Source organism: Schistocerca gregaria, chromosome 6 (assembly GCF_023897955.1).
Source record: "Schistocerca gregaria isolate iqSchGreg1 chromosome 6, iqSchGreg1.2, whole genome shotgun sequence".
Lineage (NCBI taxonomy): Eukaryota > Metazoa > Arthropoda > Insecta > Orthoptera > Acrididae > Schistocerca > Schistocerca gregaria.
Genome location: NC_064925.1, coordinates 126,133,727 through 126,149,767, shown reverse-complemented (window position 1 = coordinate 126,149,767; position 16,041 = coordinate 126,133,727). Strand labels below are relative to the sequence as shown.

The following is a 16,041-nucleotide window of genomic DNA, read 5'->3' as shown; positions in this document are numbered from 1 at the left end:
CCGATGAATTTCGCATATGCCTTCAACCAGACAATCGTCGGAGATGTGTTTGGAGGCATCCTGGTCAGGCTGAACGCCTTAGACACACTGTCCAGCGACTGCAGCAAGGTGGATGTTTCCTGCTGTTTTGGGATGGCATTATCTGGGGCCGACGTACGCCGCTGGTGGTCATGGAAGCCGCCGTAATAGCTGTACTATACGTGAATGCCATCCTGGGACCGATAATGCAACCATATCGGCAGTGTATTGGCGACACATTCTTCTTCATGGACGACAATTCGCGCCCCCATCGTGCACATCGTGTGAATGACTTCTTTAAGGCTAATGACATTGCTCGACTAGAGTGGCTAGCATGTTCTCCAGACCTGAACCCCATGGAACATGCCTGGGATAGATTGAAAAGGGCTGTTTATGGACGACGTGAACCACCGACCACTCTGAGGTATCGACGCCGAATCGACGTTGAGGAGTGAGACAATCTGGACCAATAATGCCTTGATAACGTGTGGATAGTATGCCACGACGAATACAGGCATGCATCAATGGAAGAGGACGTGCTACTGGGTATTGGAAGTACTGGTGTGTACAGCAATCTGAACCACCACCACTGAAGGTCTCGCTATATTGTGGTACAACATGCAAAGGTTCAAATGGCCCTGAGCACTATACGACTTAATTTCTGAGGTCATCAGTTCACTAGAACTTAAACCTAACTAACCTAAGGACATCACACACATCCATGCCCGAGGCAAAATTCGAACCTGCGACCGTAGCGGTCGCGTGGTTCCAGACTGTAGAGCCTAGAACCGCTCGGCCACCCCAGCCGGCCCAACATGCAATGTGTGGTTTTCATGAGCAATAAAAAGGGCGGAAATGATGTTTATGTTGATCTCCATTCCAATTTTCTGTACAGGTTCCGGAACTCTCAGAACCGAGGTGATGCAAACCTTTTTTGGATGTGTTTCTTAAAAAGAGGGACGTAGGGGAGGGCACAGTGGGCAGAGTTCATAACCAGAGGCCGTTAAGATGTCAGGTATCAGGTAGATGTGGTGAGAGGAAATCAATAACAGAATCTTTTATTAATTTTTAAAATGTTTATCTATTTATTTTTTATTTTTATTTTCTGTATCACACACTAAACTACGTGTAAATAGCCACACATCTTGCAGTAAGTAAAAAAAAGAAAACGAATGATCTCAGGAGATTCCGACGCCGAGGTAATATATATGGGGAAGCAAAAAATGGTGCTTTGTACACAATGCAAAAGAATCCTTTGTCTTCACGTATGTCGGAGATTATCCCACCGATAATCAGTCGCGTTTCTGTCAGGACCGTCACTTGGTACCTTCTCCTACATGTTGATGATCCATTTGCAGGAAGGTTTGCGTAGGGCACTCTCTAAGTAATTAGAAAATTAGTGCCTGTACTTTGGGTTAAATACAATTTTATAATGACACTCTTGCAGGTAGTTCCGTAAGTCTAGTACATCTTTATGCCCATCGTGAAATACATGTTTCACCATGTGCCCACGGACTCACGTGAATGTTTTGATTTTGGTGTGCGGTAAATACAGTTCATCCAGGAAAGGCAGAATGTGAGGTTCCTTTCAGGGTCGCCATTTCGTCTGACGGTGTGACGAGCGCATACAGTACCTCGAAACTCCTCAAAGGCTTTTTCCGTACTTTTTTCAGAAATGGTAGGGTACCTACGGATAAGCCGAGAAACATGTTCACTTTTTTTTATTTCTCTTCCACTGAGCGAAGTTTCTGGCAAATCAAGTGATGGCACTTGCCGTCTTCTCCTCGTCAGTCTCTTGACCACGTTAGCTGCCTCTACGGCAGTGTCTACAGGCAGTTTTCTTCTGTCTTTTACGCCTGTGCCTGGCAGCAGATGTGGGACACGACCGAGGAGGTGGACGCTCTGCTGGGCCCGTGCGCCGTCATCATGCGCAGAATCGGCATGTGGCAGCCGCCGGGCGGCGAGCCCGCGGGCACCAAGCTGCTGGCCACGGCCGTCGTGCTGCTCATGATTATCTCCATCATCATCGCGGGCTTCGTGAAAATCATCGTCGACCCGCCGCCTGACTCCGATAGCATCAGCGAGGGGGTCTTCACGGCCGTCTGCAGCTTCACCTGGGGAGTTAGGGTGAGCTATAAACCTGCTTCTAAAATTACTTTGCATTATCTTCTGCCTTCTGATCGGTTTTATACGGCCTGCCAATTTTGTTTGGTAGTGACCAGGAGCACAAATACGAGGTCGTGAATGCGATACTAGAACCTCTAGAGTCTCGTTCTTATAAACGGCCAATCCTACAGATACGCAGGTCTGAAACTTATGGTTACTTAGATTGCGAAACTAGAGATACAGAGACACATTGCTAATGGTGCAATGAAATAAGCAACCATACCCTACGAATTATTGGTGGGGTAGGGGATTTGTCCGAAATTTTGTGTGGTGAAAGAGTACCCCTAACACATTACGTGGTTAAAATATTAGGGCACACTACCTTGAAAATCCCGAGGAAAATCGATCCAAAGTTTCTTAGGTCTGGCCTTGAAGGTAAAAAATAAATAAAAATAAAAAAATAATATCCAATGCCGTTCTTGTTTATAATTATTATATGTATAAAAATTGAATGTTTCCCAACCGACTTCGTTATTGTGATTAAAAACCCAATTTTTTTCCCCATATACTTTACAATGAAAAATTGAAAACCCACCACCATGAATTGTGTTGTTGACCAAAAAGAAAAGAATATTTATTCAATAATGTAACTAGTTTATTAAAGATCATGTAGGTTCTGGAAACTTCCTGAACAATTGGTGGAATAACAAAAGAAAATGAAACAGAAGAAAAAAAAGTGCCAGAGGAGGAATCGAAACCGAGACCTCCGGCTTAAGAGTCCGTGCCCTAACCAACGTAGGCCAGACGGTTGCTCGGCAATGGACTGACATTTTATACTCACAAGGCACCTAAGAAATTTTGGATCGATTTTCCTCGGAATTTTCCGAGTAGTGCGCACTAATATTTTAACCACGTGAGGTGTTAGGGGTCCTCTTTCACCACACAAAATTTCGAATATATCCCCGAACCCACGGTCGTGCCGTCTCCTTGTTAGAGAAAGCTTTTGACAATGTTGACTGGAATACTCTCTTTCAAATTCTGAAGGTGACAGGGGTAAAATACAGGGAGCGAAATGCTATTTACAATTTGTACAGAAACCAGATGGCAGTTATTAGAGTCGAGGGGCATAAAAGGGAAGCAGTGGTTGGGATGGGAGTGAGGCAGGGTTGTAGCCTCTCCCCGATGCTATTAAATCTGTATATTGAACAAGCAGTAAAGGAAACAAAAGAAAAATTCGGAGCAGGTATTAAAATCCATGGAGAAGGAATGAAAACTTTGAGGTTCGCTGGTGACATTGTAATTGTGTCAGAGACAGCAAAGGACTTGGAACAGCAGTACACCGGAATGGACACCGTCTTGAAACGAGGATATAAGATGAACATCAACAAAAGCAAAACGAGGATAATGGAATGTAGTCGAATTAAGTCGGGTGATGTTGAGGGAATTAGATTAGGAAATGGGACACTTAAAGTAGTAAAGGAGTTTTGCTATTTGGGGACCAAAATAACTGATGATGGTCGAAGTAGAGAAGGTATAAAATGAAGACTGGCAACGGCAAGGAAAGCGTTCCTGAAGAAGAGAAATTTGTTAACATCGAGTATAGATCTAAGTGTCAGGAATTCGTTTCTGAAAGTGCTTGTATGGAGTGTAGCCATGTATGGAAGTGAAACATGGGTGATAAATAGTTTGGACAAGAAGAGAATTGAAGCTTTCGAAATGTGGTGCTACAGACGAATGCTGAAGATTAGATGGGTAGCTTACATAATTAATGACGATGTATTGAACAGAAATGAGGAGGAGTTTGTGGCACAACTTGACCAGAAGAAGGGATACGTTGGTAGGACAAGTTCTGAAGCATCAAGGAATCACCAATTTATTATTGGAGGGTAGCGTGGAGGGTAAAAATCGTAGAGGGAGACAAAGAGAGGCATACACTAAGCAGATTGAGAAGGATGTAGGTTGCTGTAGGTACTGGGAGATGAAGAACCTTGCACAGGATAGTGTAGCATGGAGAGCTGCATCAAACCAGTTTCAGGACTGAAGATCACAACAACAACAACAACTTGCAAATTTGATGCAAGAATTTGAAAATCATTATCTGGATTTTCGAAACTAATGTTCAGAATGTTTGTATTCATGAGACACCTTTTAGAAATAACATAAATACGTCTCCATAAGATTTTCAGGTGGAATGAGTGGTCTAGAGATGCAGTTTGAAATCCATCTAAAAGATATATCTTTTCAGAGACAAATATCCGAAGGTTCACGAACATGCGTTATGTATGTCATCTTGTTCGGAAGCACGTACATTCGTTAAAGTTATTTTGAAGAGTAAACCACAAAATGAGTAAAAATAAAACCACAAACTCAGCTGAACACCTTCAAAACACTTTGAGATTTGGAACCACTTCAATCGAACCTCATATCCGCTCATTAGTTTCCCAAATTCAAAGATAAACGTCTCATTAATTCTGTGATCTGTAATTACTTACACGTAAAATTATTAATCATATCACATACGTTATATGTCAAATTAATTCCATCTTGCAGTTTTAGCATAAGGTCCCATAAGTTAACAAAAAATTGATCTTCAGTTTTTTAGACAATTATGGACCTAATTTTAATTAATCTAATACGTAAGAGCTACAGTTCTATGTCAAAGGTTTCAGAGAATATGTCAAGTATCAAATGGAGAGCAAATTACCCAGACTGTTTTCACCCAGTAGTTGAGAATGTAACTATCATACCCAGAAAATGTAACAATAACCTCAAATCTTTACGAAAGGTTTTCTTGTGTACAGCCCACAAAATAATAAAAGGAAAGTTTTGACTGAAAGTCTTAGGGACCACGTCCTTGCGCTATTGTAAGAACATGAAACGCCTACGATCCTATTTATTGTGAAGCTACCTGTTTCGGCGCTTCAATGCATCTTCAGCCCTTAGTTCATGATGAAGGCAGTTGACGTTTGGAGTGCTTTCATCACAGTTACAGATAGTCTACGTAAACCAGTTATATTGGGAGACCGATGACCTAGCTGTCTGGTCTCCTTCCCCAAACAACCCAACCCCTAGATATACTGGCCATGAAGCAGCGGTATATGGATCGTGATAGCCCCTTCATCGTCAACTAAAGCCTGAAGATGGCTCATTGAAGCGAGGAAACTCGTAGCTACACAATAAATGAGACCATAAGGACGACAATAGGCGTTTCATTTTCTTACAATAAAATTAAACGTTCGTGGATTATACGATGAAACTTAAGCAACAACTGGGCGGTTTGAATTCATTATTTATTTACTACGATTTCGCTGACACTATCCACAAGTACCACTGAACATACTTTTTGATTACTCTGTGGATGAATAATTCGACCCTAATAAAACCAACCCAATTTGGGTATTCTGCACCATGAAAGTTTCATTCGTTTAATGTTAAATACTTAACACATGTTACTCATTTGCAAAGTACGTTTCAAGCTATTTCATACATGGGAGCTCGATACAGTAAAGGAACGTGGTATGATTTCTAAAAGTATGTGCACAATTTATTACTAGTAGGAGTAAAATGTGATTACCAACAATAAAACTGTTTTACTTGCTATACATTTGTTAAAGAGTAATAAGAACGGATATGTTTTGGGGGGTGAGGGGAGGGGCATCAATCGACTGACTAGCTTGATGCAAGTTTTCTCTATTTTCTCTCCTATGCGAACGTAAGAGCAGAACTTACAGCGAAGTCCTCGACTATTTGTAGGATTTATTCTAGTCTGTATAGTTAAAAAATTCAAGGCACATTCATAGGATTTCTAGACCAGTAAAAAGCGTTCGACTATGTAAAATGGTGCACGACTGTTTGAAATTCTCACAAAAATAGGGGTAAGCTGTAGGAAAAGGCGGGTAATGCACAATATGTAGAAGAGCCAAGACGGAACTGTAAGAGTGGAAGACCAAGGAAAAAGAGATCAGATTAAAAGAGCGTAAGACAGGAATGTAGTCTTTCGCTCTTACTCTTCAATCTATACATCGAATGTCCAATGACGAAAATAAAAGAAAGTTTCAGGAGAGGGATTAAAATTCAAGGTGAAAGGATATCAATGATAAGATTCGCTGATGACACTGCTATTCTCAGTGAAAGCGAAGAGGAATCTGTTGAACGGAATGAACAGTGTAATGAGTACAGAATATAGATTGAGAGTAAATCGAAGAAGGGCGAAAGTAGTGAGAAGTAGCGTAAGTGAGAACACAGAGAAACTTAACATGCGAACTGGTGACCAAGAAGTAGATGAAGCTATGGTATTCTGTTACCTGGGCAGCAGAATAAACCTTGACAAATTGCGCACGAAGAACATAAAAAACAGACTAACACTTGTAAAAAGGTAATTACTGGCCAAGAGAAGTCTACTAATATCAATTTGACGAAGAACTTTTTTGAGAATGTACGTTTGGATCACAGTATGGCATGGCACTGAAATATGGACTAGAGGAAAACCGAAACAGAAGAGAATCGAAGCATTGGGGATGTAGTGATGTAGACGAATGTTCAAAATTAAGTGGAATGATAATATAAGAGTTGGTGAGGAGAAGAATATATGGGTAACACTGACATGAAAAAGAGACACGATGTCAGGACATCTTTTAAGACATCATGAAATAAGTTCCATGGTACTAACGTATCTGTAGAGGATAAAAACTGTAGAAGAAGACAAGTGCTGGAATACATTCAGCATATAATTAGGGACGTAGGTTGCAGAGTCTTCATTGAGGTACAAGGGTTGGCACAGGAGAAGAATTCGTGGCGAGCCGCAACAAACCAGTCAGATGAACGATGATTAAAAAATATAAATAAATAAAAGTCACACCGTAGCGGTTTCTCGCTCCTTGGCTCCGTCCAGTACCACAGAACGTAATGAAGATGTTGTCTTGCCACATTTCTTCTGTTCCGTTTACTTCTTCACGTGAACGTTTCCATTATAATGCATTCCTCATCTTTCTGCTGACAATCTTATAAGTCCATTTCACTTTTCAGATGCTTTCTCCAACATCTCCAACGCTTTGATTCTCTTCTTTCAGAATAACCGAAAATCCACATTTCACTTCCATACAATGCTGTCTTCCAAACGTACATACTCATAAATATGTTCCTCAAATTAAAGCGTATGTTTCATTCTACAAGACACTTGATAGCGAGAAATACCCCTTTGCCTTTGTTGGTGTGGTTCTTATATCCTCGTTGCTCCGTACGCCACGTGTTATTATGATACCAGTGTGCATAATTCCTTCACGTCGCTTACTAGAACGCTCCTCAGTTTTGATGTTTAACTCGTCCATTATTCTGTTGCTCCTCATAACATTCGTATTCCGTTTGTTTGCTCTAAACTCAAATTCTATAATCATTAGACTGTACCGTGCACACAAAATGCTCTGTAATTCTTCCTCACTTTCACTAAGGCTATTAAAGCTTTCATCACATAATTTAATAATTAACGTCCTGCCACTTAAATTTTAATTCCGATCGGGAAAGTTCATTTTATTTTCGTTACGGCGTCTTAGATGTATAGGTTTCAATGTTAGGAGTGAAAGATTGAAAATGCATGTCTGTCTTAACCTCCATTTTAAATCGAGCACTTTTCTATCGTTTTTTCCGTTCTCATTGCACATTTTTGATTGTTGCACATAGTGCATACTACATATTTCCCGCTATAGTTCATATCTACATAGTATACTGAAGATCTGAAATCATGTGCTCTTTGATGCTATCGAACCCTCTTCCAAGGTCAACAAATCCTAGGAAAGTACCTTGATTTCTATTTTGTGTTATCCCCATTATCAAGCGCAATTTGAGACTGCTCTCTTGAGCCTTACCGCCAGCTGTTGGACTTCTCACAGATATTCAATATTTTTCTATCATTCTTTATATCGTTACTATCAGCAAAGTTTAAGCGTGAGTTGTTAGGCTGATTGTGTAATAGCTCATATATTTATTCCCTTTTGCTATCTTAGAGATTGCATGGATGATGTTCTTCCGAAACTCTGCTGATATGTCATTCGTAGCTACATAGTTTCGAGACAGTCTAACTTCCCCTCATAATTTTAGAAACTTTACAAAATTTAAGTTTTCGGTGCCGAACGTAACGTCGGAGGACAAAACTATTTTCTAGAGATGCGGCAGTTGCAAAAGACCTACCAACTGCTAAACGCATCACGAAGAAGAAGAATTGAAGACCTAAGATTAAGCCTAAAATCAACTTTTAAAATTTCTAAGCCAAGAGAATTTTCTTGTTCTGCGTCCATACCTCTTGACTATTTTCACCTTGCAGCATTAGTAAGAAAGGTAAAAACTCTGAACTTTTTCGAATGTTCCTTTACAAAGGTTGGTCTAACTGTACTGGCCCTGTCAATACTCACACCACTGAAACAAAAATAAAGGGTGATGTAGATATTTGGGTCAATCCCATACTATTTTTGTGATCTGAGTTCTTTCACAAGTCTTCAGTGCCAGATAGAATCTCTGCGACACTCTGTAAAAAATTGCATCTAATGGGTTTTATATGGAATTTGAGACTCAGTTAGACCCTCTCTGTACGAAAATACACTGCAGATCCTCCGTACAAAGAACTATCCACGGAGGTTGGAAGAAAGCATAGCTGACGCCGGTCAACAAGGAAGTTTTCAGAAGTAATCCACAAAACCATTGTCCAATATCATTGACGTCTATTTGTTTTATAGTCTTAGAAAGTTTTCTGAGCACGGGGCTAATAAAGTATCTCGAATATAATGACTTCATGGTCAATCAGCATGGTTTCAGGAAGCAGAACCTACGCGAATCTAAAGTTGCACGTTTCTCAGACGACATCCTGAAAGCAATACGGTGGATCTTATCTCATACCACTGGTGTAGGAATTTCACCCGCCAACTGCAGCATACATTGTGAGTTCTGACCATTAATAATTTTATAAAAAATTTAACAAATTTCTTTTCTTGCAAGTTTTCTCATGGTTTACCGATAATGGAGTGGTCAGAGAAGCTCTGTCGTTACATTCGACAGATTTTCAGCTGCGGCCAATGGAAACCCTTGCACATAGACTTGGGGTAGAACATGTGCCTTTTGCCGAAGTAATTACTGTGAACTATTCACAGATTTCATACACAGACGTAAATTATCACTCCCGCATGGTGCGTCTGTGACCAATATCCAGACGCTGGGTCTCAAGCTCTGAGTGTTTCACCTGGTTTTTAGATCATACCTTTCCAAAAAGGAGTTCTTCCAATATCTCGTACAACGCAGTTTCTTTACCGGATTGCAGGCTGCCCTCCTGTACCCTTGCTCTGCAGAGACAGGACACTGGGGCTTCCCTGTTCTAGAAACGCTCAAGGATGGCTTTCAGGGCCAAACATGACACTGTGGTCCTTCTAAGTTAATTTTGTGATGTCACCGCCAGACACCACACTTGCTAGGTGGTAGCCTTTAAATCGGCCGCGTTCCGTTAGTATACGTCGGACCCGCATGTCGCCACTATCAGTGATTGCAGACCGAGCGCCGCCACACGGCAGGTCTAGTCTAGAGAGACTCCCTAGCACTCGCCCCAGTTGTACAGCCGACTTTGCTAGCGATGGTTCACTGTCTACATACGCTCTCATTTGCAGAGACGACAATTTAGCATAGGCTTCAGCTACGTCATTAGCTACGACCTAGAAGGCGCCATATACAGTTACTATAAATGTATTCTGGACAGATAATATTGTGAATCATGTACCTTCAAGAGTGACGTTCATCATTAATGGATTAAAGTTAAGTATCAAACTAATTACGGCCACTTTCTCAATTCTCATTTTTTGTCATGTTCCAGGCCTCACGTCAATATAGTTCTTCCCTCCTCAGCCAGCCTGCGTGAGCTAAAACGCGTGCATTTCGACCTCCACTCGTAACACGGTGCTGGCTCTTCTGCTAACACAAAAAATTTCCCTGTCACGAGCCAGCTGAAGAACGTCCCAAGGCTGCAGGAAATAATAACTCATAAAAGGAAAGGAGAATAAGGAGTGAGCGGCAACGCAGTCATCAGCAGTACTGAATACTGTCTGCACTTTTCATGAAGCGATAAAGTATGAATTGTACTGACTATTGTGATGTACATATTCATTACAAAATATGTTGCATGGCAGTTTGGGCATGTAACAGCAGGTAGAAAACATATGTCTTCACTTGTAACGAAAAGATCTGAGACTCTACGTCCCAAAAACAGCATTGTGTAGAAGTGGACCTATGAGCAGTAGAAAAACGGGAAAAGAAGAAACCTTAAGCCTTTCAGACTTTTCAGAAACAATAAATTGAGAAATAAAGAGTTCTCACACGGAAATGGCGGGGGTACTATATCGTTAGTCCATTACCGTGTGCCAGAGATAGTACGCATAATTGATTATTCTGGGGGGTATATTGTGCCATAGACTATAGATGACGTAGAATCCTCATGACGTCATTTTACTGAAACCAACATCTAAGTCATGTGACTCGGGGCACGAAGCCTAGCATGTCATTACGCATTAATAGTGCACAATTTATGACATTTTTGTTACAGATCAAATGTTGTTCTTTTTAATAGATGCAGAAGTAACGATCTTTAAATATGCTTAGATTATAAAGTTGTTTCGTATCCTACAGGTTAGGAAACGTAACGAAAATCTCAGTTCTGTAAGTGAATTACCTTAAAGTACTTGGAGAGGTATTTCCATAAGTTGAAAGTTAGCATGGATGTTGGTCCTTGGATGTAAACTTGGTGAATGACTAAGATTTTAAGACGACATAACATTAATATCTAGCTCACTACACCAGTATAATCAACGTTTTGTAATGTATTGCGCTTCCTATGGTGACATCGTTTCAGTACCTGTACTGGCACTCAGTCCGGAACCGCGTGACTGCTACGGTCGCAGGTTCGAATCTGTGATGTCCTTAGGTTAGTTAGGTTTAAGTAGTTCTAAGTTCTAGGGGTCTGATGATCATAGATGTTAAGTCCCATAGTGCTCAGAACCATTTGAACCACTTTGAACCTGTACTGGATTAAGCAAAAGTCAGAGAACATATGTGCTTTTTTTGTGTAAATACCTGACATTATACCCATAAACGAATTTCCTTTCATACCAAAGCTTACTAAAGCATTTACACATATTATGTTTGGAATCGTTAGAAAAATTATGCTGCGTTCGGAATTTTATCTTCCGCCGCGCGGGATTAGCCGAGCGGTCTCAGGCGCTGCAGTCAGTCCGCTGGTTCCAGTGGAGGTTCGAGTCCTCCCCCGGGCATGGGTGTGTGTGTTTGTCCTTAGGATACTTTAGGTTAAGGAGTGTGCAAGCTTAGGGACTGATGACCTTTTTTTTATCTTCCACTTCTGTGGAAGCTTCGAACTACAAGAATTCACAGCACAAAAAAACCGATTCACTAAATAATAGCCATTCTGTCGCTTTTTACAAGGACTGCCAATACGTTTCTACTTGACCACATGTAAAAACCATAACCACTGCTTTATTAACAGGTATTTCGAGAAAATGGCTTAACTGCACTACTAGAAGTGTAGGAGCAGTACTACAGTTCGTTGACTTGTCAAAATAAATACTTGATTTCAGCTATAAACGACAGAAGCTCCACTTCAGACAACGCGTAATGACAGCAACACGGCTTCCTGCCCCGAGCCACGTGACTTAGATGTTTGGGTCAAATGTAAACACAGCAGGGTAGGGACATGCGCGGCCTATGTTATATATGGTCTATGTTTTGTGCTCAACATGCCTTTGTTTGCTTTTCCTGCTCCGTGGCTGTTAGGGGAGAAATGAGGGAATAGTTTATTCCTGACGTAGTGACTGGAGAAAGTGACTTCAGAATGACTAACTCGCAATAAAGACGTTACAACAGATTGTTTATTTGTCAACAACTTTTTATCTTGGCATAGAGATGTTTGCTTTTAAAGTAAATAAAGTATATAAGGTGAGAACTAAAAATTAATTTTCCTGAACCATTTCGAGGAGCTAAAGGGAGTGGATAACCCATGGGAAGGACGAGTTGTTGTAAAGTGGTCGAGCGACTAAGAACCTGTGCTGAAGTCCAATTTCAGTTACATTGTAGTAAATACCAACTACTATATATCAGCCAACAAGGAAGTGTATTGCACTCTGTACGACGTTCTCCAACATTTGGTTTTCGAGTTCATGCATTCAGTTATTATAGAAACGTTCTGCGGATTGAACAATTTTATTTCAGCTATGGACAACCACCAGATCTTTACTGCAGAAAGCTATATGTAAGGCATGACACTATTATTAATTGTACTGCCCCCAAGTCTGAAAAAAAGCTTTTTGAGGATGCCTTCCTATTTCCTATTTCCCTTAAGTTGGTCTGTATCATGTGGTGCAGCCATTAATTTATCCTGTTGTACTACCTGTGCTTTTAATTTTTATATTGGTGAACATCATAGTGACATCGTTTATAATCTGAAAGTTATCCACAAAACACCTTTGTACATTTTTATCGTTTCACAGGTTTTCCATCATAATATCGATCGCATAGGATTTGTCGGCATAGAAAAGTGTTCATTAATATGAAGTAATGCAATACGTACGAAATTTTCAGTAAAACAGTTGTAAGCTATAGAGGACGACAATAATATACAAACAAGAACCATGAGGGAAAAACTAGAGAATTCTTTCTACTAAAAAGGTCGTATGCCGTCTTTGACCTCTACTGCCTACAATGTGTATCGCAAAAGAAATGATACAAAAAAGAACGATTCAGAGGTAGCATTAAAATTCATGGTAAGAGGGTATCAATAATAAGATTAGTTGATGGTACTGCTGTCTTCTGTGAAAGTATGGAAAAACGTTGGAACCTGTTGAAAGGAATGAAGACAGTATTTTGTTTTGTAATGTCTGTTTTGATGTATCAAGCCCAAATGATTGACGAGCAGCAGGAACAAGATTAGCCACCACAAAGTTGGCATAGTGAAGGAATTCTGCTACGTTGGCAACAAAATATCACATGATGAACGAAGTAAGGAAAACATAAGAAACAGCCTAACACATGCAATGGAAGCATTCCTCTCTATGGACGTTGGTTGGTGCAAAACATATGCCACAATTTGAATAAAAAATTTGGCGAATGTTCGTCCTGAACACAGAATTGTATGGAAGTGAACCATGAATTATGAAAAAACTGAAAAGAAGAAACTGAAGTCTTTCAGATATTGTGTGATAGATGGATATCAGACGTTAAGTGGACTGATAAAATAAGAAATGGGGAGTTCCTACGTGGAATCGGCGGGAGAAAGAAAATGTGGAACACACTGGCAAGAAGAACATCTAGGCATGTAGGGCATAAGTTAAAAGGCATAAGTGATGAGGGAATAACGTCCATGGGAGGTGCAGAGGGTACAAATCGTACGGGAAGACAGCGATTGGAATAAGTAATTGAGAGTTTTGTACAGGAAGGCAGCGTTTAGAATAAGTAACTGAGGGCGTTGGGTGGGAGTGTTAATCTGTGATAAAAAGACTGGGACAAGCAGACAGCAGATTGTTGTCCCATATCAAAGAAAATAATTGATTTACTTTTTAATAGTAGAGTAGTATTTACTAATTATAGTGATCTCAAACGACATGACGTTAAAATCTAACTAATTACTTACAAATTCTGTAAATAGTTTATAGAAACTAGAATTAATTCAGGGCGCAATACCGAGGTGTGAATAACTCTGTTATTATCCTGATTTTATAATGATAAATCCGCATTGGGTTCTATAACCCTGATTATTCCCAAATTAAATTGATAGAAATATTTCACTTTACATAATGTCGCGCATGACGTCTTAAAGCAGGTTAAAAAATGTTTGCTCAAAATTGTTTTCGACCTCATTCATCAACTTCCAGCTTAAAAGCACAGAGTACAATGTGTGATACTCACGTACAACTGAAATGGATTCTGATTCTTGTTGCGCATCTCTTTACATCTTTGTATGCAATTCTGTTGCTAGTAGTTTCTCCAATGCAACAACACGAATTACATTATTCATCAGCTTATAGCTGTTCAAGCATATTTCGAATCACTAAAAAAGTGCAGTTAAACACTGGTATTACGCTCGTTTTTCCATGTCTTTCACATGTCTTAAAAAGTCTCCTGTTTATATTTTCTGTTGTTTGCATTGCAGATAGTGTCGATTCTAGTACGGCAGAACCGAGTGCAGCAGCTGGTGGTGGATGTCCTCAACATGAGGAAGTGGTTCACAGAAAATAGCGCAGACCTACGCAAGTCCTACCACAGGCGTTCGATGATCGTCTGCGTTGTTTGGGTGGTATGACTTAATAGAGTTACGACATAATAGTTGTAATTAGCTACATAGAACTGTACGCACTGCAGCTCTCTTGAGATTAAAAACTTTTTTTTCATTTTGTGAGCGTCCACAGTATCCAGTCGTCAGCTAGCGGTTTCCAACGCCAAATCCTAAATACACTGCTGTCCAAAATTAAAGCAACAATCCGCCAATTTCCCACCCTGAGTCTAATTCACGATATAATCACACAAGATATTAATAAATGATTGACAGCCAACTCACTGACATTAAACTTCTAAAAGAATCACTATATGCAATTCAGTCCTGTAAGAGGTTTCCATCCAGCATAGGCATAAAGTATGAAGAAGAGCAGATAGAAGATGTTGACAGTCTTAAATTCCTGCGATTACAACTTGATAATAAATTCATTTGGGAGGAGCACACCACAGAACTGCAGAAACGCCTTAACAAATCTGTATATGCAATGCGAGTGTTAGCTGACATAGGTGACATAAAAATGAAAAGCTTGCACACTTTGCCTACTTTCATTCCATAATACCATATGGTATAATATTTTTGGGTAACTCTTCAAGTCAAATAAAACGTTTCAGAGTCCAATAGCTTGTAATATGTATTATTTGTGGAGTAAATTCACGGACGTCCTGTAGAAACCTCTTCAAAGAGCTGGGTATACTAACTACTGCCTCTCAGTATATTTACTCCTAAATGAAATTTGTCCTAAATAATATATCTCTTTTTCCAACTAACAGCTCAGTTCATACATACAATACCAGGAACAAAAATGATCTGCACAAGGCCTTAAAAGCACTTACTTTAGTTCAAAGAGTGGTCCACTACTCAGGAACACTCATCTTCAATAATTTGCCACCAAACATAAAAAATTTAGTTACAAATAAAGATCAGTTTAAAAGGAGCCTGAAAGACTTACTAGTGGCCAACTCTTTCCACTCCATTGACGAATTTTTTAATAGAAACAAATGATGTAGTGTATATATTCTTACTATTATTATTGTTATTTCAGCTTAAAAAATATATTGACATGTTCCACATCCACGAGGATCTCCTCAGCACGGATCTATGGAACTGTCAACCAGATGTCCGTACTATCGTGTTGTGCACGATGGCATTCCGGTCACCGGACAACCATGCCAACGATGACGTCTTGGCACCTATGAAACGAGGAAGTATTTGCCGGGAAGCCCCTTATTCAGAACCACTGTGTACACTGTTAAGACGGTGCAGTATGGCACAGAGGAGATGCCTAGCAGACACTTTGCGGTTGAGGGCCATAGAAAGAAAGGAAGCACAATAATCGCAAATTGATTTGGCCCAATGGCTTAATGTGAGTCTTTCTGTTATTTCTTGGATGTGGCAATAGTTTATAGGGAGCAACACTGTATCCCGAAGACCAGGGTAGGGCCGACCACGAGTGACGTCAGGAAAAGGGACCATTATTTGGCTTAAGGGCACGGCATTACTGTCGATGCAGCATTCGATGGATGTGTAGTATCGAGGCAAACAGTGTGCAGATGGTTTCGGCAGAGTGGCCTTTACTGTCGAAGACAAGCTGTATATGTACCTCTGACGCC

The 16,041-nt window shown here is 40.2% G+C and overlaps 1 protein-coding gene across 1 annotated transcript in view; it reads left to right on the top strand.

Moving 5' to 3' along the window:
• The first annotated feature begins 1,890 nt into the window (after positions 1–1,890).
• Positions 1,891–16,041, top strand: part of LOC126278759 (odorant receptor 4-like) — a 52,475-nt gene continuing 38,324 nt past the window's right edge. Inside the window, exons 1-2 of the mRNA XM_049979035.1 lie at positions 1,891–2,145; positions 14,309–14,452. Coding sequence (XP_049834992.1) covers positions 1,891–2,145; positions 14,309–14,452 — 399 coding nt within the window. The remainder of the gene's footprint in view (positions 2,146–14,308; positions 14,453–16,041) is intronic.